General features: G+C 38.1%; 2 protein-coding genes across 2 annotated transcripts in view; one reads left to right on the top strand and one right to left on the bottom strand.

Moving 5' to 3' along the window:
* The window catches only part of KIF15 (kinesin family member 15), a 39,149-nt gene extending 30,553 nt beyond the window's left edge, over positions 1–8,596 (bottom strand). The window contains 9 exon segments of the mRNA XM_074859285.1: positions 359–484; positions 576–785; positions 1,477–1,656; positions 2,049–2,146; positions 3,097–3,134; positions 4,235–4,311; positions 5,361–5,544; positions 6,857–6,896; positions 8,556–8,596. Of these exon segments, the coding sequence (XP_074715386.1) occupies positions 359–484; positions 576–785; positions 1,477–1,656; positions 2,049–2,146; positions 3,097–3,134; positions 4,235–4,311; positions 5,361–5,544; positions 6,857–6,896; positions 8,556–8,574 (972 nt within the window). The 5' untranslated portion in view covers positions 8,575–8,596.
* A 202-nt stretch (positions 8,597–8,798) lies between these two features.
* KIAA1143 (KIAA1143 ortholog) lies at positions 8,799–22,129 on the top strand. The gene is made up of 3 exons (XM_074859270.1): positions 8,799–9,024; positions 11,599–11,758; positions 18,860–22,129. The coding sequence occupies exons 1-3, from the start codon at positions 8,917–8,919 to the stop codon at positions 19,069–19,071; spliced, it is 480 nt and encodes a 159-aa protein (XP_074715371.1). The 5' UTR covers positions 8,799–8,916; the 3' UTR covers positions 19,072–22,129.
* Positions 22,130–25,390: the final 3,261 nt, after the last annotated feature.

The raw sequence follows: 25,390 nt of genomic DNA, 5'->3' as shown, positions 1-25,390 counted from the left end.
CTTAGCACACACAGGCTAATTCTGGAAGTCCTGTCCAACATTTCAACACATCTCTAAATATTACATTGTGACACACAGTATTTCCCAAACTACAGGGATCAAAACATATGCTTTTTTTCTTTAAAACTTGCAAATATGTAATAGGATGTTATGAGCATAAATAAATTTGTCTTCAGTTAACAGCAATAAATTGACTGGAAATCTGTTTAGGTAAAAAGATATTTTTCAAGCTTTTTTCCGCCTGCCCAATATTGAAACAATACCCAAGTTCAGCTTTCTAGAGTAAAAAAACCAAACCAAGCAAATAGTTTTTATACATCCCAGGTAGAATATAAAGTACAGAGTATATATATATTACCCGTAACAGAAAAGTGAGCTTAGAATCCCGGTAACAAATGTGTCTCTGTTTTCCATTGCCCACATCAACAAGTGCTGTGATTACTTGACCCAGGCAACTTAGTGATCGATTTATGTTACCTGCTTCCTAAAAGAGAACAAAGGTGAACAGATTTGGCAGATGGAACAGGGCAGTACATCTGAAAGGAGAAAGATGCCACAGATATTACAGAACTAACCTTTAACCTTAGTCCTTCTGTATGGGTGTCTTTCTGTCTCTCAGATCCCGCTAAGTCTACCAGGTTGATCAGGGAAGACCGAATATTAACAATCTCATTGTTTTTCTCCATGGATTCCACTGTGATAGTGAAAACTGCATGTGATCTTGAGGATTCTCTGTTCATTGAGGTCGATGCTACACGACGGTTTCTCCAGCCCATAGTTAATACCTAAGCATGCAAAAGACATAAAATAATATCAAGTATCTCAGCCCGTACTCTGTATTTACATACAGGTGACAAACAGTAGTAAGCATATTTCAGTGCAACAGCTTTCAAAAATCTCAAGGACAAGGACTTCTTTACTTTCTTCCAATAGGACTACTTTAAAAGTAAAAAAAATATAACTACAGTCAAGCTTAATAAAAACACTAGTTATAATATTCACTTCTTTCCTCCAGGAGTGCCATTGCTGTTTGAAAGCATAACATACCCAACACTGGTGTATGTTAGTAGTACACAAGGAAAAAAAATATTTGAAGTCACAGAAGTACTATGTGTATGCCTTATTCATGGAGAAATAAACCTGACAAATTTCTGGAACAGGCACACTGCCTAATTAGCAGGAGATGTAGTTTTCAGTTGCTATTTCAGAGATGTGTAGGGCAAGCATTAGGGAAAGATTACTGCAATTTCATTTCATATATTCCAAACTCCAGAACTATACGATTACTTACATGTGTGGGATAGTCAGGAAGCATTGCCTAGAAACAGCTTTTTACACCGTTTTTTGGAGGATGGAGATAGGGAAAGAGGATGTCATAGACACTGTGCAAAAACTATGTGCTTTAAACAAAGAGGAATATTTTCCAAATAAGCATCAAGATAAATAGTCCGAACATTAAAAAGTGACAAAAAATACCTGGTATGCTTCAGCAGCAGATGACAACACCTGTTCAACAGCACCATCAACAAAGACTCCCTTCTTGATGTGTTCTCTGAGAAGGAGCCCAGTTGAAGCAGAATCTAGCAAGTCAAATATCTGTTCATTGTAGATTTCAATAAATGAGCATTTGCACAGAAAACTCTTTCCATTGCCGGCCTGAAAAACACAGTAATTTACACTATAAACACATTGATTTTATCAAGTCTGGCATTGTATGGCAGTGAGTCTCTTTCTACACATATCTAAAGCTACTAGTTTGCATACATATTCTGCATACTATACATTCCTGATGCCCAGATGTCAACCAACATCCAGAAACCTATATGCATTTTTAGTCTCAAAATATAAGTACACTGGTGATGATGATAGCGTACTATACTATAATTTGGTAGAGTACTAGATGCAAGCATTTCTCATCAATAAATTTGATGCAAGATGGCAATAATCCTGGAAATTTAACTGCTACACACCTGGCTTGCCAAACAGCCTTAGCTTAATCTTTAATGCGAGACATTACTTTCACTACAATAAGTATAAAATAAATGTACCTTTTCTTTTTCACGTTCAATTAGAAAAAATAAGTATTCAAAGCTCCGTGGAATTACACCTCTCAGACTGTGAGTGAAATTATCAGAATCAGATGGTCCTAAAGAGATTTTTAATTAAAAAAAAATTAATTAGTACTACTCAAGAGTAATGGTTGATCTTTTCAACATGTCATCACAGAAGATTTCAGCAACCAGGTTTTAGTCAGTTTATGGCAAAACCACAGAAGAAATGCAATAAAATCAACTTTCAAGATCTAAGACAATATTCCATACTCAGATTTATATGTGGTCTAAATGATGCTTGTGAAAGCATCTTACTTTACCTGTCCATAGGTTACCTAAGCCTAAAATAGTATAAACTACTTGGATTTGCATAGAAAACATGTACAGATGTGGAGGTATGCCAATACAGCTACCTTAACCCTGATTTGAAGAACCAGAAAGATGGGGTGGATCTGTCCCCATGTTTAGTTACTTTCTATGTAGTCCTTGAAAACATGTTGTCCAAACTGGTATTGGTTATTTCAGTAACTTTCTAATGTCAAGCACAATATTAGTGCATTTAAAATCACCATTGTATGAAGAACAAGATTACAAGGGGATCCCTTTGTATACAGAGAGTCCTTAAATTCCTAGTTGGATAGAAACCAGTTATTTTGAAAACCTCAATATATTTTAATAAGAAAGACCCTTGCATACTAGAATATTTTTCTACACATGCAAGGAATATCAGCCAAAAAGGTAAAGCAGTAGAATACTCATAAACGAACATTTACTCTGTTTAACTGAAAAGCTTATCTTTTGTTAAAACCAGAAAAAATCTACATCTTCAAAAAGATAGAAGAGAGTATCTATACTTCACTGTTTTGATATAAAGCATGAACAACTGCACTGAGCACTACACCATTTCTTAAACCTTAAAGTTATCTGCAGGAAGACAAAAATCTAGATCATCCCTGGTGTTTGAACAAAACAACATTTCAACAACATTTTCAAGACAAAAAACATTAAGAAATCACTGAAGGATTAAGCTCTCTCATGCACTTACCCATCATAGTAAAGGTTTTTCCTGACCCAGTCTGGCCACTAAAAAACAACAAAAAAAGTTCAGATAAAAGCTTTATTCTGGCTCTGAATTTTTCATTAATCTGCATCTTTTAATGAGAACTCACAGTTTAAAATGAAAAAAACCCAATTATTTTAAACTGAAGATAAAGAGACAGAGAAAAGCTAAGAAATCAGTCAGCTAAACAGGTATAAAAATAGAACAGCAAATTTGACCATGAAATTCTGTTAGATAAATCACCTTTTCTCTCCCCGCCACCCACCATTTTCTTCCTTATTTCAGCTGGAAAGAGAAATAGTGGAACTTAGCAATAAAATGAAGACTTTTAAATATACACATTAAACTAACTTTTGGGTTTTGTGTCACTTAGTAGCATACATAAACCCAAAATGAGAAAAATACTTTTAAGTTGAATATATCCTTTTTTTTAAACCATGCTAGAGAAACTTCAGGGCAATTTCACTTCATTTTTCCATGTTTGTATGTTGTAACAAAGTACACTTCAGTTTTGCAAATGCTCTGCTAGGCTAAAAAACCCAGTAAGGTTTTGATGAGATCAGGCCTTCAAGTTAGCATTTTTGACCAAAGTGCTTACTCGGTTTTCAAAATGAAAAAATATTGAGAGTTAATATAATGATACTCATGCTACTATTCATGGATATATTTCCATTGTGAAAACATTTTGAAGTTAAAGTTATCATTCATGAGTTTTCCCACAGGCAGCTAAGACTCAAAGAGTTGAGCTGGCCAAATATCAAGTTAAAGTGATTTTCATTCCATTTTACTATGGACATACTGAAAACAACTAGCTTTCTCTTTAACAGTACACTACAACTTCTAGATTTTAGACAAACAATAGTAAAATTGAAATGAGTTTACAATTCACATTATTGGACTTAAGTATTAGAAGCATAACACCTACAAATAGATTCCTCCAAAAGAGGAATAAGAAGTACGCTTCAGTACTGCAAGAACATTCCCTATGTTGTGCTGCACTAAGGAAGCACTTTCAAAGGTTCCTGTAACATAAAGCAGATTCTGGCATTTAAGTCCACAACTACTCAATAACACAATCTCTTCAAATGTTGCAGTTGCCTTGAAATACCATTAAATGACTTACTATGCAAAGATGGTTCCATTGTAGCCATTCATACAAGATTCAACAATATTTTTGGCCACGCTTGAGAACACTGACTCCTGGGGACAAGGAAAAGAGAAGGCACTTGGCACCACTCATTTAGGTATCTCTTTTATCAGTGTTTTCTATGTCATAACTTCATAATGTATAAAATAAGGTTGGACATGTATCATGACCCCTGGAGTTCTCACAGCAAAACAATACATCCTAAGCCTTAGCGACATAAATCGCTCCCTCTGAAAAAAATGTTATTCCTTGATAAACTGAAAGAAAAATAATAAAATCACCATCATAGTAACGGCTTTCAAATACATATTATATTAATTTGGTCCAGTGTTTTTGATTTTGTTATGTGGCTTATACCATCAGTAGGTAAAAACTGAGCCCATAACACTTATCAAATCTAGTTAACTTTCAACGTTTGCCACTGCACAGTGGCATATTCAGCAAATCTGCACAACTGTTAACCTCATCTATTTTCACATAATTCTTAGACCTGCAAGAAGAGCCGAGCTACAAATAACAGCCTACAGTGGGTAGGGTTTTGGGGGGGTTCCTTGGTTTTTTTAAACGGAAATTAAAGGGAATTGAAGTCTTAGAGTAATTAAAACTATGTTCAGAATTTCAAACACAATATGATAAAAATTAAATTGAAAGATTTTCCTTGCAGTATTAGCTGTCCCAGATGAAAAACATGTCTGTTTAAAAGGCATATGTATAAGAAGGAAATATAACAAATAGAATATAAACTCATAAGTTCCTAAAACACAAATCACATCTTTAATATCAGCTACTGTCTGCCAGCTATCTTTATATGTTTCTCTCAAGAGCAGGGTTTATTTTCTATCTATGGTGTTGCTGTAACATATACAAATAGAAAATTCAATTTTAATGCAAACTTTAAAGAAATTAACAGTTAAAAAATACATTAAAACTATTAGAGAGCAGAATTTAGTGCAACATTTCTGTACTATAACTACATATTACCAGCCTGACCGCTGCAAAAAATAAGACCTAAGGCATTACATCTTTAGAAAGGTTGAGTGTAGCAGTTGCCAACATTTAGGGAAAAACTGCAGTACCATTACAAAGTTCTGGGATTTATTACCTGTGTTGATTCCATATTTGCAACATAATCAAAAGTGAAGATCTTTGGCTCAGGCTTCGAATGCAGACGGATGGTATTTGATGAAAGAACAGATAGACACAAGCCTTGATCTCCATCGGTTAATGCAGTTCCCTCTGAAGGGGGACGTACCCTTACATAAACTTTGATAGCATCACCTTCAACACTAAATGAATATTTATGAATTAATTACTTTGAAATAGATCTATCAGCTGTTTGATAAAATTAAATCATGAGAATCAGATTAAGCATGTGAAGTCATACAAAGGTCTCCTGAAAAAACACTACTACTAGCTGTACACATCATCAATTCACTACAAGCCACAGACTTATTAAAGGTAACAATGTGGCAGATTTAAAAACAAAGAACATTAAGTTACTGGAATTTATTGCTGTTGCATGTAGCTTTAGCTCTTAAAGAACACATTTCACAGTGAACTTGAGATATATAAAACCAGTGTTATAATAAAGGTTTCAGTGGTTTCTAAGACTATGGGCTTCAAACATCCTTCTTACTATTAGGAGTTATAAAAGACTTTACAAATGAAGTAGATGATGCTATATTCCAGCAAGAAAGTTACCAGCATTTTTCTTTGCTGCTCACAGGGAAAATACAATCAATTCTTGATCCATAAGTCCAATAAAGTATAGCAGCACCTACATCAAAGCTCCCTAACCTATTTCATCACATTTATCAGTGGATGCACAGTAAATGTAGTTTGAATAAGTAACTGTGCATCACTATTATATTAAAGCTTTGAGGAATTCCAACTTAAATACCAATATACTGATACAATAGTAAAGAATTAAATTCTTACATGAAGTGGTAGCAAACTTGGATTTACTTTCCTTCACTCTTTCCCAAAGGGAGGTTATAGCACAAAGGTGTTATAACTGTTACCGACTTTTACTTTTGGTAAACAAGTGAAAGGAACAGAATAGTTTTAGAAGTGGGGGAAGGACTTCATGACTGAAATGTGAGGTTGGGGAGTGGCAGAGGAATGGGCTAAAAAAGAACAGGAAGCAGCTAAGAAAGGAAAGATGTTATACTGGACTTAAGACACACCACACTAACTTGCCAAATATGTTTTCATTAATAATATTACTCTGAGTTACGACAGAAACTATTTATATTTGGAGAAGGACTTTTTGTTTTAGCTTACAACTTCCTCACAGAATTGAAATTTCTCACGGAATATCTCAAGTCCAGCTGCAGAGTTAGTGGACAAATGAGAATTTACTGCATGGCAGCATTCCAGGAAGAATCTAACACCTCAGAACGGCACTTTTATTAAGAGAACAATTTATTTTTTTTAAAAAAACTTATAAAGGAAGTTAAGAGAGAAAGGCAACAATTTTGCGCAGGAAAACATTGAAAGAAAAAACTTTAAATTATTTCTCAAAGTTATACTAGGTTTGTTTGCATCTTTTGTGCAATGTGATTATTCATATATGGGAACTGGCTGATACTACTTTACCTGGGTGAGTTCAGAGCTAATGCAGAGTCACGTAAATCTCCTATAAAAGTGAAACACACACACAAAAATTAAACAAGATAAAATTGTTGCTCGAAAGCCCCCATTTAAATAGAAATTACTGTAAACAGTACTGAGGGAGATAAATGGAGAGCTCTATAAATATCCGTTTCATGCATGAATCAGAACTGCACAGAAATATTTAGTAACTACCTTCCTTTGGCAGAAAGTTGCAGTTTCTTGCAAAGGTAGAGAAATCTCTAGTCCTGCAATGTGAGCATGCACGTACTTGTAAATGTATGTGCAATGAGAAGTCTCTGAATGCATATAGGGTTTTGCAAGTGTTTTGGAGAACTAGGAACATAAATGTTAGTAGTATTATATATTGACATTACATTTTCAAAATTGCTAACTCACTGCAGATAAAACAACAGTATAGCATAGAATAGTTTTACTGACACGACTGCAAAAACTCAATTTTCTAAACCTGCACAACTGAGTAGCTATATTACTTTCACTTTTATGAAGTAATATTGAGCACTCTGTAATGCATAAAGCTCTCCTGTACATATGAGCATTGTTTTGCACATCTTCACATTGCAAGAATATGGCACAAATTATCCCATAGGTAGATATGGTAACTTATTATTTACTTAAGGGTGAATGTGACATGAAATTATTTCACATATGTTAGCCAAAATATTAACTAAGTAACATAATCAAATTTTAAAAATAAATAAAATGACAATGAAAAAATATTTACCAAAATATTCCAATAATAAAGTCCTTATAAAGTCTCTAAAAGTGCACAGGTTTTATTGTAGGAGGATCCCTTTAAAAGCAGATTTAACAAAGATGTGCAAAGGTATTAACCTCATTAACATTCATACTATATAAATATTCTGCTGCTGCTGCTATGCAAGCCTTGCTTTGATTCACACAATAACATTTGAGAAACGTGCTAGTTTCTAATTCAGTCATTTATTCTTCAAATGCATAAGGTATCAAAACGAGCTGGGACAAGAAAAGCAGTGCAATTTAAAACTGAAATGAGACTCACAGATACTTGCACAACCTGTACCTTGGGAAATGACCGACTCTCAACTAACCGTTCTTAGCTCCCATTTTAAAGAGCTGCCTTCACTCGAACGTTTGTAAGAGACTACAGTTACGAACATCACAGCTAATTAAAACTCCGTAGAATTACACAAGTCGAATAAACGCGGGAGGGCTCAGAGCAACCGAGTTTGTAAACCCTTCCCGCTTGGGAGGGCTGCTTACACGTATCAACCACGAGAAGCCCCAGCGGATATCAGCGCCAGAAGTACTTCTGGAAGCCCTGGGGGTCACCCCCTTCTCCGTACCACTGCTCCAACCCCACCGGGGGCAGCGCGGCTGCCCTGCGGGCACTCGGGATGGCACCGCCAGGGCCTCGGCCCCTCTATGGGGCAACCCAGCCCAGTCAACACGGCCATGCCTCTCCCTGTCTCCTTGACCCTGTTAGTTCTTACACCTGGAGGTTGTTGGCCCCACAGGGCAAAACCCTCCCTCAGCCGGCCCGCAGCCGGCCTATCTCACCGAGCCGCCCCAGTCCCCGCCTGCTCTCCACACAGAGGGGAAGCATCTCTCAGCCCCTTCACGGCCACAGAGCCCCATAAGCCGCCCCATAAGCCACCCCATCAGCCACCCCATCGCTCCTCACCTCTCACGCCGGGAGGCATGATCTTCGACAGCCCTGCCAACCCCAACACCTCTCACTCACCACCTCTCCAAAATGGCGGAACGTTTGAATTTAGCGCTAAGAGCTGCAAGCGATGTGACTCCGCCCCCTCTCCGAAGCCAGGGTGGGCGCGGCCATTTCGCTCTATAGCCTCCTTCCCCGCTCCGGCTTCTCTCCTGCCATTGGCTGGAAGTGCCTTCGCCCCCTTCACGTGACGAAGGGTGATACGGCAGGAGGAGATGTATTAGTTCTGTCCCACTAGGGCCGCCGTCCTCTCGCGCCTACTCGGCGCGGAAGTGGGGGAGGAGGCGGCGGCGCGGCGGCTCAGTGGCGGGCAGCGGCCATGAGCAAAAGGAACCAGGTCTCCTACGTGCGGCCGGCCGAGCCCGCTTTTCTCAGCCGCTTCAAGCGGCAGGTCGGGTATCGGGAGGGGCCCACGGTGGAAACCAAGGTAACGGCCTGGCGCCGCGCTCGGGCAGCGCGGCCCTTCCCGCCCTGGGTTGCCGCTGGCTCCCTGCCCGTGAGCTTGTGTCGGGGCTCTGCTTCCCTTCCCACCGCGCGGGCGGCCCCTCCCCGGGGGCGAGAAGGGGCAGCGCTCGCTTCAGGGGGCCTCCCGTGCCGTGATTTCCCCCTTCGGACCTCAAACGGGAGGCGGAGGAGAGGCCCCATAGGAGGCGGTGGGGAAGCAGCACTTCAGGGCTTTGTCCCTGCAGGACACGGGGGAACAGTAGTCACCCGCTTAAAATTAACTGAACCTGTCTTTGTAACTTGCTTTTGCTTCTGTGTTGGAGATGCAAAACAACAACAAATTGCAGTGCCTTTCCCCTTGCTGTCCCTAATAATGGCAGCTGTGATCATGGTGCCCTTTGCAGAGCTGTCAGTGTCCAAGTGGTCTGTGGGGGCAACGGGGGAAACAGCAATGGTGTCCCAAGTTTTACCTGGCCTTACAAAGCCCAGGCAGGAAAAGAAAAAAGTTTTAAGAGTATAGTAAAACTATATTGTAATACAGTTAACATCGTCTTAACACAAGTCAGCAGGTGCAAACTGCTGTGATGGCCAGGAAGGCAGGGTGATACAAGGAAATGATCACCTGCTGTGCAACTTATTTACTTATAGCAATTTATAATGATTTCTGAATATTGCTTAATCATCCTGCTTGCCTTGACTGTTCTGTGGAAACTTACCAAGAACTACTGTGTTCCTCAAAAATAAGAGACGTGTCCTTGGGAAGCAGATGTGTTCTAACAAGCTGAGTCTTTGCAGAGTACAAATAGCCACGTTTGGACAGTAGAAACTAGTATGCTAGTGCTTTTAGATAAGATAGAGGGAGTAAACCAGCTGGGACCACTCTTGTTGTTCAAGAAATTATTTACAAGAATCTGCGCATGCTCCGAGGAACAGGGTTAAAAGTACAAGATGAGGAAGACTGTGAGCTTTCCTCCAGAAGACCCCCGAGGACGACCACCAGAAGGCAATGTGCAGGCGTAAAGATAACATAAACTGCTGACACAAGCCTTTTGAACTAACTCCACATATGTATTGTGTGATTCTATGAACATGTATATCTACACTCTATAAATTTCTGGTAAGATGTGTTGTTAGTGTGCAAGCTTTGTGGAGAAATCCCCTTGCACCCCAGCGCCGGAATAAACATACCTGCTTTATAACTCTCTCCGAGTTGGAGAGTCTGTTTCTGCACATCAAGGGTACAGGCAGTAGGGTTTGAGCCAACTTGTTAAAAGGCATCCTTTTCTGAGGGAACTGGGCTTCTTTCTGGTTTTAATATGCTTTTGCACGTGTTTCCTGTGAACTAAGGTTTTACAGAATACCTAAAGAAGGAGGCCTGACATTATCATAATATAGCATGTGCAAAGTTGTTTATTTTTGGTAAAGAAATGTAAACTGCGGTTTAACATTAGCTGGTAGTGCTGTTTGTACAGTTATGTTGTTACCTAGTTGTACTTGCACAAATGTGGGGATGATCCCACCCTGAACTGTATGCAGCTGAAAACCTAGCAAAAAAGCCCGCCTCCCCTAGCTCATTGTTATGGCCTTGATTTGAATCATGCTTGTGCCACTGTGGATATACAAGTTCCTTGTGAAATTATCTTTTATTACAAATAATTGATGTATTGACTTTCACCGCTTGCTCCATTCGCCTGTGTTGCCTTTTAAGGTTCAATTCCAGTATATTGTGGAACTTGAGCTGAAGAGGCCATTATCACCTAACCTCTCCAGACTGGTCAGTAAATAGTCACAATGATTTGTTAAAAGAAGAAATTTGTGATAAGTTGGAATTTGACATAAAAGTATTCCTTTAGTAAATTTAGTATGAACTGTTTCACTTCCTGAGGAAAATTGTATTTTGTCTATTTCTTTGTAAATTCAATCAATTATGGTAATACTATCTATACATTTCCTTATAAAAGGAAGTTTTCAGTTCCTTTTCAATTGCCAAACTTTACGTTGTTGCATTGAGGTTTCCATGCCAGAAAGTTTATAAAATTTTGTCCCAAATGATTCTTCTGTCTGAGAGCACAAGTTTGAGAGAGTGGAAACAGGGACATGGTCTTCCTTGTGTAAGTAAGGCTCCCAGGGATTTGGTTAGGCAGCCTTAATAACAAAGCTACCATGGGCTCCCTCTTCTGTTGCACTTTGAGTACAGCAATGAAGATTCAAATCTGAACCCATGCATTTAAGATTTTCTCAGTGTTGCGTGGCAGACAATGCTTGTACGGTAAAGATAATGAACAAAAGCAGTTAATTTCTTACCCTTCCAAGTTCCTACTGTTTTGGCCTCTAATTGAAAAAGTCCATACTGTTTTTTTCTAGGGGATGCTATGTCTCAGTGATAGAATTGGAGTGTTATTTGGACAACATATGTTGGGAGGGCCGGGCACTGACAGCTGTGCCAAGTCTCTTTATTAACCTTACTGCAAAAGTGAAACCAGAGAGAACTAGCCCACCCGTAGCAGTTGTGATTTGGTGTGGTGATCAGAACTGCTTTTATTTTTCTCCTGTCTAGAGAGAGCAGCTTCCACTTGCAGATGGTGATAGTGAGAATGGCAGTGACAATGAAGATGAGCAGCCTCAAGTGGTAACACTGAAAAAAGGGGACTTGACTGCTGAAGAAGCAATGAAAATCAAACAGCAAATCAAAGAGGCCTTAAAGTCAAATGAATCAGGTGAATTTCAAACTACTAATTTCTTCCTTTGTATAGCCAAAGAGAGAGAACCCATAAAAGGGAGCTTGATATTTGATCAGTTTTCTACCGTTTAATATTACCTTTGATACGTTGTTTTGAATTTTTCAGCTAAATAATTTGCACTTGTGATTCCTAATCTGAAGTTGTTGAGTACCTATGCAAGCTCTTCGGCTTTTTATAGTGTTGCAGTTCTGTGCTTCTTGATTGTGCATCATCCTGCCTCCAAATACCACCTTAATTTTTTTGGGTTTTGTTTTTTTGTTATTGTGTGTCATTGTCCTGGTACACAGTCTTTTGACATCGCCTGTGATAATTTTTGAACTCATTAATTAGTTCAGCCAAATTTGATGGTGGACTGGATGTCTTAAAGGTAATTGTATGAGTTTATGAAATAAAGTGTCTGGGCAGAAGGACGAAACTCAGGTTAGTGCTTCAGTGGAAAGAACGGCAGGTGTGTAAGCTCGGTAATGTGTTCACTTAACTGACTGGCCATGTTATTACTTGCTTAAAATCATCCCCAGTATGTGTTGTGACTTGCAAATATATTACGCAAAACTAGATTGATTAGTTGAAAATAACAGATGATACAATCGTGCCAACAAGCAGCAAGGTATAGAAAAAAAATGTTTCTTTGCTACAAAGAATTAGAAAGCTTTAAGTTATTTAACAGGCTTTTCAAGAATGGAAAGATGGAAGTGGGAGAGGTTGCTGCAGTCAGACAATAAAGACGTGAAACTATAGCTGATGAATATAGTTATGGTAAGAATTTCTGTCAGTATTCATCATTCAGATATGGCTGACATAAGTGCTTTGAGAGTCCAGAAACTTCCATCATCACACAAGGTGTGATGAAATGTAGCTTTATTTTTATTTTTTGCTGACAGAAGACTTGACAGATTAAAGGTAGCTATTACTGTTTCTAGTGGAAATATCTTGACAATTAATAATATAGAACTGGAACCTTACAAATATAAAATAGAAAGGTTATTTGTAGAAGTTGTGGACCTTTTCCTTGGTTAGCCATTGTGGCTGTTTACAAAGGCTGAGTTTAGAGCAGATTGAGAGCCTAGCACACGACTATTGATATGACATCCTTAGCTTTTGTCTTTTTCTGTCTTTTTTCATTTGGATTAAAAAATTCAGATTTGTGCTGTCCCTATGTAGGAGTATGTGTTAATATTTAAATGGTAGAAATGGTATAAACAGAGAAGTCAAATAACAGTAGTGGGAGAAAATACATTGGGAATGTTAAATTTTTGAAAAGGAGATTGATGAAAAATTTTTAATTTTTATAATGTAGGTTAGCTTGCAACTAAATAAAACTACATCCACTATGTTTCTGCTGGTAGATAGGTGTATCTTAGGCGCAACCAGGTAGTGGACTGAGGGCTGTGTTTATATAATTTGAGCTCCTCTGAGAAAATGTGTTCAACTTCGAGCTTACTTCCTGGTCTCTTTGTTATTGAAGTGCAATGCATGTGCTTAGTGTCACAGTTTGTAAAGTTATTGCATGATTTCTTTTCAAAAGTGGGATCACTCTCCTAGTATTGGGAGAAATTTCAACCTATTGGAAAGAAATGGCACGATTCTTTCTGAGCATTGGTTTCCTTTTCATACAAGCAACTTGAATTTTGAATGATCACAGTAGGAGGAAAAATGATTTTGTAAGGCTGGGCAAAAAGAAGTAGTTGTCCATGAGAATCTATTGAGGTGGAGTCCATGCTGTGAAAAAAGTCCAAAAGAGCTACCAAGCTGAATACACAGTATGAACTGGAAGTGTATTTGAATAGAGTAACTGAACTTCTTTGGTGGAAAAAGACATTCCTAAGACATAATTGTATGTAGTGAGGGTGGTAGTATTGAGTCCCAGTAGGACTTTGACACCTCTGCTTATTACCCCTTCAGCCCTTCAGTAATAACTTGCATTTGGAGGAAAAAATCCACAGTAGTAGGTAGCAGGAGTGTTGAATCACTGTGCTCTGGGGACTGCTGCCCTCTGTTCTACATTATTGTCTCACTGTTTGTTCATCTGCTTTTGCTGTTAATATGAGGTCTTGGCCTCCTTTTCCTTTTTTTTGACTTATGGGAATAAAATGGGTAAGCACTCCTATGTTCCTCTGCTATGGAAAGGGACTCGACATGAAATTTTCAGTGAAGGGGTGGGTGACTGTGCTACAGCTTGCTGAAGGCTTTTTTGAGTCTTTGACCATCTTTGCACTGTCAGTCTGACCTCTAGATTTAAATTCTGATTTGTAGTCAGAGGCAGGTATTTAGACAGCTGGTTACTTCCAGTTTAATAAAGAGAGTTTTAAATGTGTGTGAATTTCTTTTCTTTTTTTGGATAATTGTCAATCCTGAAAATGGGAAGTATAAAGTTTGATGCTGCAAGATTAGATTACGTTTCTTGTAGCTTTGATTTTTATCCCAGAGTTGAAAGTGAAATTAATTTAACAGGCACTGGACCATAATATATAGTCTCAAATCAGATCATTAGTGAAATTACGTGAAGCCGAAAAGGTAGCAGGGAAGTAAATTTCCCAACTGATAAATCTTCCTTTCCACCATGCATCAGTGCTGAGGCACTTTGATAGACCGTAAGTAATGTGCTGCTAACTATCTGTTGTGAATAGAAACTGTTAGTTTTTCAAAACACGGAAAGTAAGTTTTGAGGTTCTGTCCTCTCCTCTTTTATATCTGTAGCAATTGTCTTCATTTGAAGGTCCTTGTCTTCAGGCTTTGGTTTGGGATATTATTCTAGGATTTTCCATATCTCATTTACATCCTTTCACCTTGATTTTCTTCTATAACGAGTTTGACACTGATTTCAGGCATCATCAGTTCCCATGACTGGCATTTTCTTTTACAGATGAGCAACACTTTTGCATTAATTTGGAAAAAAACAGTTGATTAATGTCCTAGCTGCACTTAGTTGCCTCCTAAGGTGCAACAAAATTTAGTGAAGCACGTACATTGGATTTTGCAAGTATAGTCACAGGGAACTTTTTTATTTAGGACTGAACCTTTCCTATATGAGAAAACGCCCTTCCATATTGAAATATTTTCCTCTATGGACAACTGACTTAGAGGCTTTTTAAAAATAAGTTATTTGTTTATCAGCAGTCATTTTGCTTAGTATTTTTATGAAGCATTTTACAGATTGTTACTGTTGGTTCAGAGACAAATTAAAATGGTCTTATGAGAAATTAAATTTGCACAAAAGAAAAGATGGCAATTACTGCAAGATACTTTATCCCAGCATTCATTATAGTCTATGGAATTGATTTTTCTACTCCTTTTCTAGTTCATCTGGCCTCTGGGACACTGATACATGCAGATGACCAAATTTGGCAGAAGATGTCCTTACTCATTCAAAGTCTTTTTAATACTATTCTTGTCTCATTCTGTATGCTGGGGTTGGGGGAGCACAGGAGAGGGGAGGGGAGAGGCAAGGAGAATACAGTCATGCTGTCATGGGTATTGGAGCTCTTTCCTTAGCTTAAGCAGCTGTTATATCAGATACATATCAAGAGTTCATGCTGCTCTTCATCATGTGAACAGCAGGAATCTAAATCAAAGCTAATTTTACAGTATTTAAGTAAGTAAAACTTTCCCAGATGTCCTCGTGAGTGATTGAGACTGAATATCTGAGCAAGACTGGCCTTTTTATCTTCATGATACCAGTTTGTGGAATTCCTGTAGTAAATGCTTCCAAAGGCATGCATAGGTGGCCAGAAAGCACTAGGAGGAGCATCTGAAATGGCTGACCTGAACTTCTAACGTTAGACCATTAAGAAATTTTCCAGGTTATCATAAATTTTTTCCAACCTTTATCATTGAATAGACATATATCTTGAAATATTGTTTGCACTGCTGCTCCTGTTGTTCCTGCCAGTTTAGTGGCATTTGTGTTTCCTGTTGTTGGCTTGTTGACCCATGTGGACATGGAACTGCTGAAAAATGGTGCTGCTAACTACACAAATGACTACTAAATAAAAAATACAGTAAACTGAAGAGCAGTGTTTCTTTTTCAGGCTCTCATTTCTACTTCTCTTGTAATATATAACATGCAATTAATAGAGAAGAAAAAAATTTCTGAATTTGTGGCTTCTTAAATTGATGTCAATCGTGCATTGAGTTTTCAGCTCAACGTCTGATTGTGCCCCTCTTAGTCAACCAATGTAAAGGTTTGTGATCCAGGTAAAAGCAGCAGGGACTAAGAACAGTCAGAATTTGAACTGCTAGTGTATTTTTTTGACTCTCTTATTAGAAGTGGATTTTATTATTTCTCCTGTAATGCCTTTATGCTGGTTGTGTTTTACTTCGTGTGTTTCAGTGTGTATATCAGAAATCCTGCTTTCCATAGTTTGTTATACTGATACTATCTTTTATCAGGGCTCTGTTTTAAAAACTACCAACACTGAGATTGATTCTTCAGCCTCTTCTTTGCATTGCTTAATACAAGTTAGTTTTTGGAGTTCATTGATACAAACAACAAAGCTGACACGTAAGAGTCTGGTAAAATTAGAAAGGATGAAGTGAAGCTTTTTTTACCAGCTGGAAAAGACAATCTTAACAAATCAACACAAATTTCTTGAGCTGCTACATCACTCTTTCAAAAAGCATAGTCTGTTCTCCCTGTTTCCAGAAGTTGCTAAGGTAAGGCTAGGCCTAGTGTGTTTCCTCATCTGCTTCATTTGTCAAGCACTGCCAACAAACCATAGCTCTCTGAAGCTGGCCTGGGCTTCCTGCTGAAAGGAATGTCCTTGAGCATATAATGAAATTTTGACAGGGTTTAACCAGGCCAAGAGCTAAAATCTTTTCCTTTGATGCAGAATGATCCACAAATAGTATTGAGGCCCTGGAGGTCAGAGCTAAGCTAGTTGCCATTTTGGTGATTTTGAGCTTTGCTCTGTTTATGCACTTTGCTTATTAGGCATTTAAATTCATATTGCAAAGATACCTGTCAGTTTCTCCATCTGGTAGACAAGATGAAATTATTTTGTGCAGTTCACAACGTGGGTAGCAGGAAAGTTGGGAGTAAAATTGAAATTTCTGACTTCCATTTTTCCATGGAGTATGAGTACATGGCTGTTTATCTGTTTTATTTTGTGGATATGCTTTCATTATGTTTTTAGGGGTTTGGTTTTTCAATTTACCATTCTAAGAAAATGCAGTAATCACTCTTTAAATGAGTGTCCAATGAGGATTTTTTTGATGCTCCTCGTGCTTATGCAGTAGCTGGTTGTCCTGCTTCCACAGCTGTACTGGTACTGTATGCAGTCTGGACGCTGACTGGCTCAAGTACATAGACAGTTGAGTCTGCTCATAAGTGAAATTCATCTTATATATGGCTTTTTTTTTTTTTTTTTCCAGAATTTGGCTTATATCGTGCCTCAGATCTTGTTTAAGTTAGAAGCTCTGGGTTTCCAAAGAAACATTGTAGTTAAGCAACAATTAGTAAGGGAAATTATTTGGTAGTAAACTTCCGAGTCCAAAAATGGAGAGCCAGCTTCTGAGAAGAAATGTTACATAGTGCATTTTGGTTGGTTGGGTGTGGTATGTTTTCAGAAATAGTTACTTTTCCCTCACACAGTTTACTGCAGGCACTTCCTAAACTTCTGTATCACATGTACAGTATCTAAACACCTAATCTTTACGTGCAGAATTCACAACGGATCCATTGAGAATTACACTTTTCATATCTACGGTTTATTATTGCTGGTAATTCTTTGTAACTGCAATGCTTTTCAGTGGACCAGTACTGAAATATTTTCCCCAAACCTGGTTAGTTATTTTCTGCATAGTATTATTCTCTCATAAACTAATGCGGAAGCATGCATTCTGTAGAAGTTATTGGCAGAATTGGTGCTTAGTTTTTTAAGCTAGGTTTCTTCTTAAAACGGGTCTCTGAAACTTGAGGAATTCTAAATGAAGTTTTCTAATGAAGCTGATGTCTTCGTTTGTACCACACAACCCAAAGACACCAGATTTAATATTTGCATTGTTTGGAGTATGCACTGAAGAGTGTTTCAACCAGTGCTGTGTATGATAACACTGAAATGTTAGTCTTCTGCCATAATGCTTATATACCGAGGAAGGAATTTGTGCTAAAGACAAAAGATATTTATTGGTTATAATTAAATAGCACATAATCTTGTCAAACACGTGCATATTGTTAGGAAATTTCTGTTGAATAATGAATTTCACAGAAGTACTTTGGGAAGAATATCTAGCACAGAACCTATGGTTCTTTAACATCCTGTCATATATAACATTATAAAAATTGCAAATTACTGCAGCATGAGCCTTTGTGTCTGATTCATGACTTTACAATTACACTTTTTTTTCCCAGAAATACTGCCTTGATGCTGTTACTTCTGCAGTAGCTTTCCTCCTCTGCCTGAAAATCCTGGAAGAGACTTCTCTTGTTTTTAAAATTGTTATTTGCTCCAGTACATGCAGAGGAGCAGAATTAGTCAATTAGATAGTTTGGTGATTTTGCAGATACAAAGAAACCCTAAATCTTTCATCCTTTATGATAATATAAGGCAGGTTTATGACCATGTGATCTTTTTAGCTGTCTCAGCAGGACAGGGTATATTAGAAAAAAAGAAAAGCTTTGTCTTGTATATGTGCCATTTTGTTCTTTAAAGAGATATCATAATTCTGAAATAAGTGCATTTGTTGTCATGGATTTTACAAATAGTGAAGTGGAATTAGAGGATCCTATAAAGTTGTCCTCTCCATTTTGATAAGTGGATGCGGCTGGATTGTGTGGGAAAAGCTCTCCTGCTCACAGTCTCTTCTAAGTTAAAGCTCTGGTTAGTGAGAACCCATTTCTCATAGGAGCTGCAGGAGAACTGTCTTCAAGGGCTGGTTGTCATGGAACAGATGTGTGTGCATGAAGGACATTCATTGATACAGACTTTGTGGCTAAAAAAAATACATTTTCATGATTGTTGATTCTGTCAGAGGTCTTGCTGATATTGGTCCTAGGGGAAAAGAAAATATAATTGTGAAGGTCTGTATGTGTGTGTGAACATGGACAGATGAGTTCTGATTTTACTCTCTTTGTTACAGATAGTGAACCAGAACCTGCTGATGGAAAAATTATGTTCAGGAAACCAGCCAAACGTTCATCAGAGAAGTCTTTGGACTTCAATGTAAGTTCAAGTAAGAAGATGAAAGAGGCAAAGAAAACTAAGAGAGAAGCAACTACTCCTCAGAGTACAGCTAAGCAAATAAAAAATAGCAGTCTTCTCTCATTTGATGATGAGGAAAATGATGATTAGGAGTTGTATTTTTTTATATTTTACTTATCCTTCTGGGGATCTGAGTAAGATTGAGGGTTTTCCTAGAAGCTGAAGCATGGTATCTGAGTCTTCTCTTTGTTATAGTCCAACTAGAGAAGCATAGTGTAAAACTAGGAAGAACTGTCTTTGCAGTTCAGAGAGAACTGTATGAACAGTATGTCATGTCTTTCTTTTAAAAGAGAATTTAACCATGTATGTAAAAGCTATTTGTGGTCACAAATAGGTAGCAAAATATACCTGTACATACCCAGCTTACATACATTTTCAATCAATACATTTTAAAATGGCCTCCATTGCTAAAAATGTATTTCCTCTCTATGTACTGGCCTTAGTTGACAGTTGTGTATTTTTTCCTGATATTGCTGACAACATTGAAAAGAGAGAGACTTCATTGCTGTGGAACAGAGAGCAAAGTTTTCTGTCTCATAGCTTAACAGAAGTTTGCACAACTTTTGCACGTGTGGTTTGACGGATTAGTTCTTTGCAGAGCCCTTGAACTAAGTGATCCTGCAGTGGCTAAATTCATGTCTTTGGTGAATGCATTCTAAGAAGCATCAAATTCATTTGAATTGATTGTGCTAGCAAGATACAACATTAGTTGATGGTATCAACTAATGCAAAAGAAATATGCCTAAACTCTTGGAAATTGTGCACCTTGGTTATCACACTGATGGGCTCAGTGGTTTGGTGGTGGGTTTTGAGTTTTTTGCAGTATATTTGTTCCAGTTGGCTACCTATGTGTTCATAATTATTTGGGATCTCAAACAGCTTATTTAAAAAAAAAATACATTTAATCTTTAAACTGTGGAAAAGCGTTATTTTGGTTTTCCTCAAGTAGGAAATTGTAAACAGGAAATTTAAGTCAAGAAACGTTATAGCTGTTGTATAAAGTTTTACAATTTTTCAGTTGCCCATGTACCATACACTGAAAGTGACCATTTCTGTACCATTTATGTAACAGGATGTGCTGAAATTCAAAATAACACTGAGAGCTGATGGGAGTGGGGAGCTGATGGAAATGGGACTAGTGACTTTGAAATTATTTGGAAGTATGATGTGTTTTGTAACCATATATAAGCAAGACCTGAGACTGCTGCAGAATTACAGGGTATGAGGCAATGAAACCAATTCTTCTGCTGTGTGACAGGACATTTGAAATTATTTGGGCTGTAAAGCTTCACTGAGGAGCAAATTTGATGTTGCTGTGTGAAACAGCTGTTTTTAGTTTGTTAATCTGGTATTAAACAATAAATTATGTTTTCTTTAAATGGTCCAAAGATATTTTGGTGAAAATTTCAGTATATAAAATGGGATTTTTTTGTCACCTGATAATGAAGCCTCTTATGACTGCTACCTGTCTCCATACACACCGACTTCCTGCAGCATAAAATCAGATGCAGGTCTGTGTACCAGTTCACACTAATTGTGTGAGTGCATGTTACCCCGATTTTGAAAATAAATAGACCTGTTGTCCTTTCAGAAAATTAAAAACAGACCTATAAATGGATATTAAAGTCTTGTTGTAGCACTGGCCTGATACTAGAACTGCCAGAGAGGTGCAGTGTGACAACCTGATTATTTCCATGAGGACATGTTACATTTACAAATACGTAATTTGTCTGTATTCTGCATATATAAAAAAGAAAATCAAATGTAGGGAGAAGAAATACAGAATCAAAGGTTCCCAGGGATTAATCTTTCCATTTATTTTGTATACTTCAAACTTGTTTGAATACATCAAAAATATATATATACACCCATGATAACTCTTGTGGAATTACAGTATACTGAAGGAATATTTGGGCATATTTCAACAACTGAGTAAATACTCTGACTTGCTGAGACTCATCTGAAAGAATGAATTAACCATTGACTGCTTACTTAAACTTTTCTGGTTCTGTTTGTCAGCACAAAAATATACTTGCTTGCATTTTTCTTGCATAGCCTGAAAGCTCTTAACTTTAGCTATGAGGCAGTTCAGGAGACATGGCTATCAAGAGATAAATGCTTGCCAAGGATCAGAGGGAATTTGGATTTACCTTAAAATTAGAGAAGACCTCCCAAATATGCAGCTGATTTGGCATGTTCAAAATAAGATTGAGGTCTTGTTTGAATCTGGTTAGTAATTCTATTTAAACAAAAATTACTGTTTCTAGTGAAAGGCTTGGGGGACTGAAGTCCACTAAAAAGAGGGTTACCTCAAAATATTGGGTGCAGTACTTTTGCTTAATCATGCTCCTTGCCCTACAACTTCATGATAGATGTCTGGAATGCAAATAAATTAATTGGGTTTACTTCAAATAATATAATGAAAGGTATGTTGTTCTTCAGGCAACACAGCAGGGGAAAGAAAGGTGGATACGGAAACCCAGTTTCTTTCCTTTATTCCGACTGTGATTTGTAGTGCTCTGACCAGGAGGAGACCTTTGTATTCATTGTATTTCACTCCCAGTTCACCTAACAATAACTAATTGGATATATTTATTAAGAGGGTGTGAGTGATGCACAAAAGCATTTTAGTCAAGTAGTCATGTGAAAATTCAGTGTTCTTAATGTGACACACCAGGAAAATTACACACGCCATCAACTCCCCATGAAACCTGTGACTAAAGAGAACAATTACTCGTTCATTTAGGAAAAAATGTGAAACTGTCTTAAGCAATCACCTGCCTTAAGCAATGGGCCATGGAAAAATAATAATTGCAAGAACTTTCTAATAAAGGAGAAGCCAAAGTAAGTACATGGAACATGGGGCTACGACTGGAATGGACAATTCTCCTGGCTTTCTTTCTGTATCTCTTCTCTGTCCCCGTCCCCAGTCCTTTTCCCCTCCTGTAGTGGGGAATGTATATGTTTTGGTTTTTTTGTCTTGCGGAGTTTGCTCAGCTAAGCATGAGAGAAGCGCTGTGGAGGAGCAAGGTGAAAGTAGCTGAGGCTTGTTACCTAATATGGGAATCTTGGTCAGATGTGGCCTGTTACCTAATATGGGAATCTTGTACAGTTTTTATTAATAAAATCTTTGAAATTTCCCGGTTCATTGAGACTCCAAAATATTTATTGATGGTGGTGTTAGTTCTTGCTCTTCTTAGCTGAGCAGTAAGCTGGAACAAACCTGGTGAACTGTGGTAGCATTGCAGCAATGGATGCTTATAGTGGAGGGTTTTTACATTGCAAAGGTGCTTGGATATCATCAGGGAGGATGAGATGTTCTGTCACCTTTCTTTTGAAGAAACAGAATCTTTCTCTGCATGGTAGGAATCAAGGTGACTTATCAAGAATGCTGCATTATGACACTGAAATTACAAAGACATGGGACAGAATGAGCAAGGAAATGCACGTGTGGGCAGGAGGCCAAGGAGTTCCTGCTCTTGGTTATATTTCTAGCCTGTCTGATAAGGTTAATTTTTTTTCTCAAATAAACCAAATTTGTTGTACTGCAAATGTTCGTTTCATTGGCCTAAACAGGAAGGGATGAGTCAGAATTCTATTCTGATAGTTTTTGTGTCCGGCACTTTTCCAGGAAATATCATTTGGAGGATCAAAGGCTGTGTTTTGCAGACACTGAGCAGAAGAAGCCTGTATTTAGCTGTTTTAATTACACATTTTTTAAGTTTCATCACAGGACTTAAATGTCTTTTTTTACAGTGCTTCAGTACATAATCCTGTTAGGAAGCTGCAGATTTATAATGAAGCAGGAAGTAGCAATGTCATCGTTTCAGCTGATTGTTTCCCGTGTGCTGTAGTGTATTAACTAAGTAATGCTTCACTTGGCTGTGTAGAGCCAATTGCATTCTCAAGGACATCAGGCATGCCTGAAGATGAGTCATTACCTTTGCTACAGCACAAGAGGTGTGATATGCAGTCTCAGCAAGTGTGTGTCCATTGAAGTTGGTTAACAACCTATGGCACTCTCCTGTGGCAAGATGCCATAAATCAATCCTTTGTGCATTCAGCAAACAGAAGGGCTGGTGTATCAGATGCCTCTTCAGTATCATCCCTTTATTCCCATTCCTAGAGGAAGTTGTTAATCTGGAGAGAGATATTTCATGTTGTGGACCTCCCCTTCTGCCCCACCTCCTTGAGAGCCTTTCAGAGGCAGCAGTCACAAGGGTAGCCATTAAAACCAGGGGAGAAACACCACAGGCCTTTACGTGAGTGACTGCAACCTCCTGTAGACTTCCTTAAGATTTTGAGAACCTATGAAATCTCAGAGCCAGCCCCTGGGAAGTCATTTCCTCCTGGGGAAAAGGGAGGATACTCGTCAGGAAAATTATATGAGATGATTGAATTTTACAGTGTTCACCCCGCTATCACTTCTTATTTTTTGTTGGAGGTAAATCTAACAGCTGGAAAAGCATTTTTTTGTCTATCAGGAGATGTAAAGTGGCTTTGGTGCCATTCCAATCCATATGGCAAAGGATTCCTTTTCCTTGGCTCCTGTGGCAGCCCTCAGTGCAATGCCTGATTAGTTAAGGCCATGGGCAAGAGGGAGCTACCTTGTAACAGGCAGAAGTTATTAGAGGAAGGTGTTGTCAAGCCTCCGTGGGGTAACGGTGATCACTGCACACTTTTAGTTTTGATATCATGAAAGAGTTGTTCCCTTAGGGACAGCGCAGTAACAACGAACTTTAAAAGGGCAGATTATAAAACTATGAGCAAAATGGTTAACAGCAGGCTGAAGGGCAAAGAGAAGTACTTAAAAACCATAGAGATCTGCCTGGAGGCTATTTAAGAACATTGTATTAGAGGCACAGATGGTTTGTATACCTCTGAGCAAAAACATAGCGTATGAGGAAGAATGAAACTCACAGGGTTACGTGGGAGAAAAGCGTGAGTGTAGAAAGGTTGAAAATGCATCCCTTAAAGATGACGACTGTCTGAATGACAGTCTAGGAAACGTTATCTGGAGAGTGAAAAGAGCTGGAAAGTGTCAGGGCGAAGAAAAGGACTATAGCAGCTGCTGACTTTGGATCCCCAGGATGAAACACACACTGAAAAGAGAGATTCTAATGACGTCCTGAGCAATTTGCTTTTGAATACTGGCCTACTCCAGATAAGACTTCACCAGAAAAACAAGCATGCTCTTAATCTGAGTTAGCTAGCTAGCACAAGCCAAAATCTCAGTAAAGCCAAAGCAGTCTGCAGTTTTAATATGTGACCAGGCCAAATTTAGGCGTAAAAGAGCCCATTCAAACATAGTTTCTCTGTACTAGGACTTTAATTTCATCTTGTGTTAGATTCAATGCCAAAAATGATGTTTTTAATTTTTGTCAAAGAAGGTAGAGATAAAAAAAAAATCAAACACTCCTAAAAAGTCTAATTTTAGTAAAAGCAAAAAAACCTGCATTCGTTCTGGTACAGCTCTGGGCTGGGAGGAAGACTATTTGATAAGGGTGTAGTGAGGTTTGTAGAATTTTTTTTTACACCAATATGCAATTGGACAAATGCAGAATTTTGTCGTCATTCATGTATCTGAGAACAGGAACACACTGATTACAAATTAGAAGGGAAACATCTCAAGTATCACAAATCTGACGATGTGTGCAAAAAAAGTATCCTTGTGAAATCAATGAAAGTTATTTTCTGGTTTAAAACCAAGGAAAGGCATGGGAAGGTTAGAACAACTATTTTGGCAATAAAAACTTCATGCACACAGTCTCAGTGGGACTAGAGCCCTGGCATCTAGGCTGTTTTATTCTGCCCTGTTAAATTGAAACAAACAATTCAGCTGCGTGAGTCTCTTCTTTTCTCCTCTGACATGCCAACTGTCTTGAGAGAAGAGATTAAGCATTGTTCTGATCAGTGCCACAGCATCAGCAGCAGTTTTATAATTTAAGGGCTGCATAAAATTTATGGAGCAATGAGAAGAGCTTAAATCAGTTTTATGATTTTCATAAATTATTGCAGGCAGACCATGTTTGTGTAGAAAGCCGGTGATGTTTGAGCTGTTTATCCAATGGACAACATTCAGAGTAGGGATTTTCAAAGTCACCTGTGGGAATTATGTGTTCAAGTTAGAAGACCTGTTCCTTTGAGTTACTGAGTATTCCACTATTAATTCTTAATCATGCCAAATTTTTTCAAATACTTGGTAAAAATCAAAATTAGAGGAGGGTCAAATTCAGAGCAATTTTAAAATTTAATTTAAATGCTTAATGTGCTTATAAACAGTGGGTGGGTAACTTGTAGTTCTATTTCAGGTGAAAACCACTTTGCAACTTGAAGAGTTAACCCTTTTCTTACCACAGTGTATTTTTGGTTGTTGTTCAGACCCCACTACTGTGAGGAACCTAGTTGT

The sequence above is a fragment of the Strix uralensis genome, chromosome 1 (assembly GCF_047716275.1).
Source record: "Strix uralensis isolate ZFMK-TIS-50842 chromosome 1, bStrUra1, whole genome shotgun sequence".
In the NCBI taxonomy this organism is placed as follows: domain Eukaryota; kingdom Metazoa; phylum Chordata; class Aves; order Strigiformes; family Strigidae; genus Strix; species Strix uralensis.
Note: the sequence above shows the minus strand (reverse complement) of the source record. Positions and strands in the feature narration are given on the sequence as shown.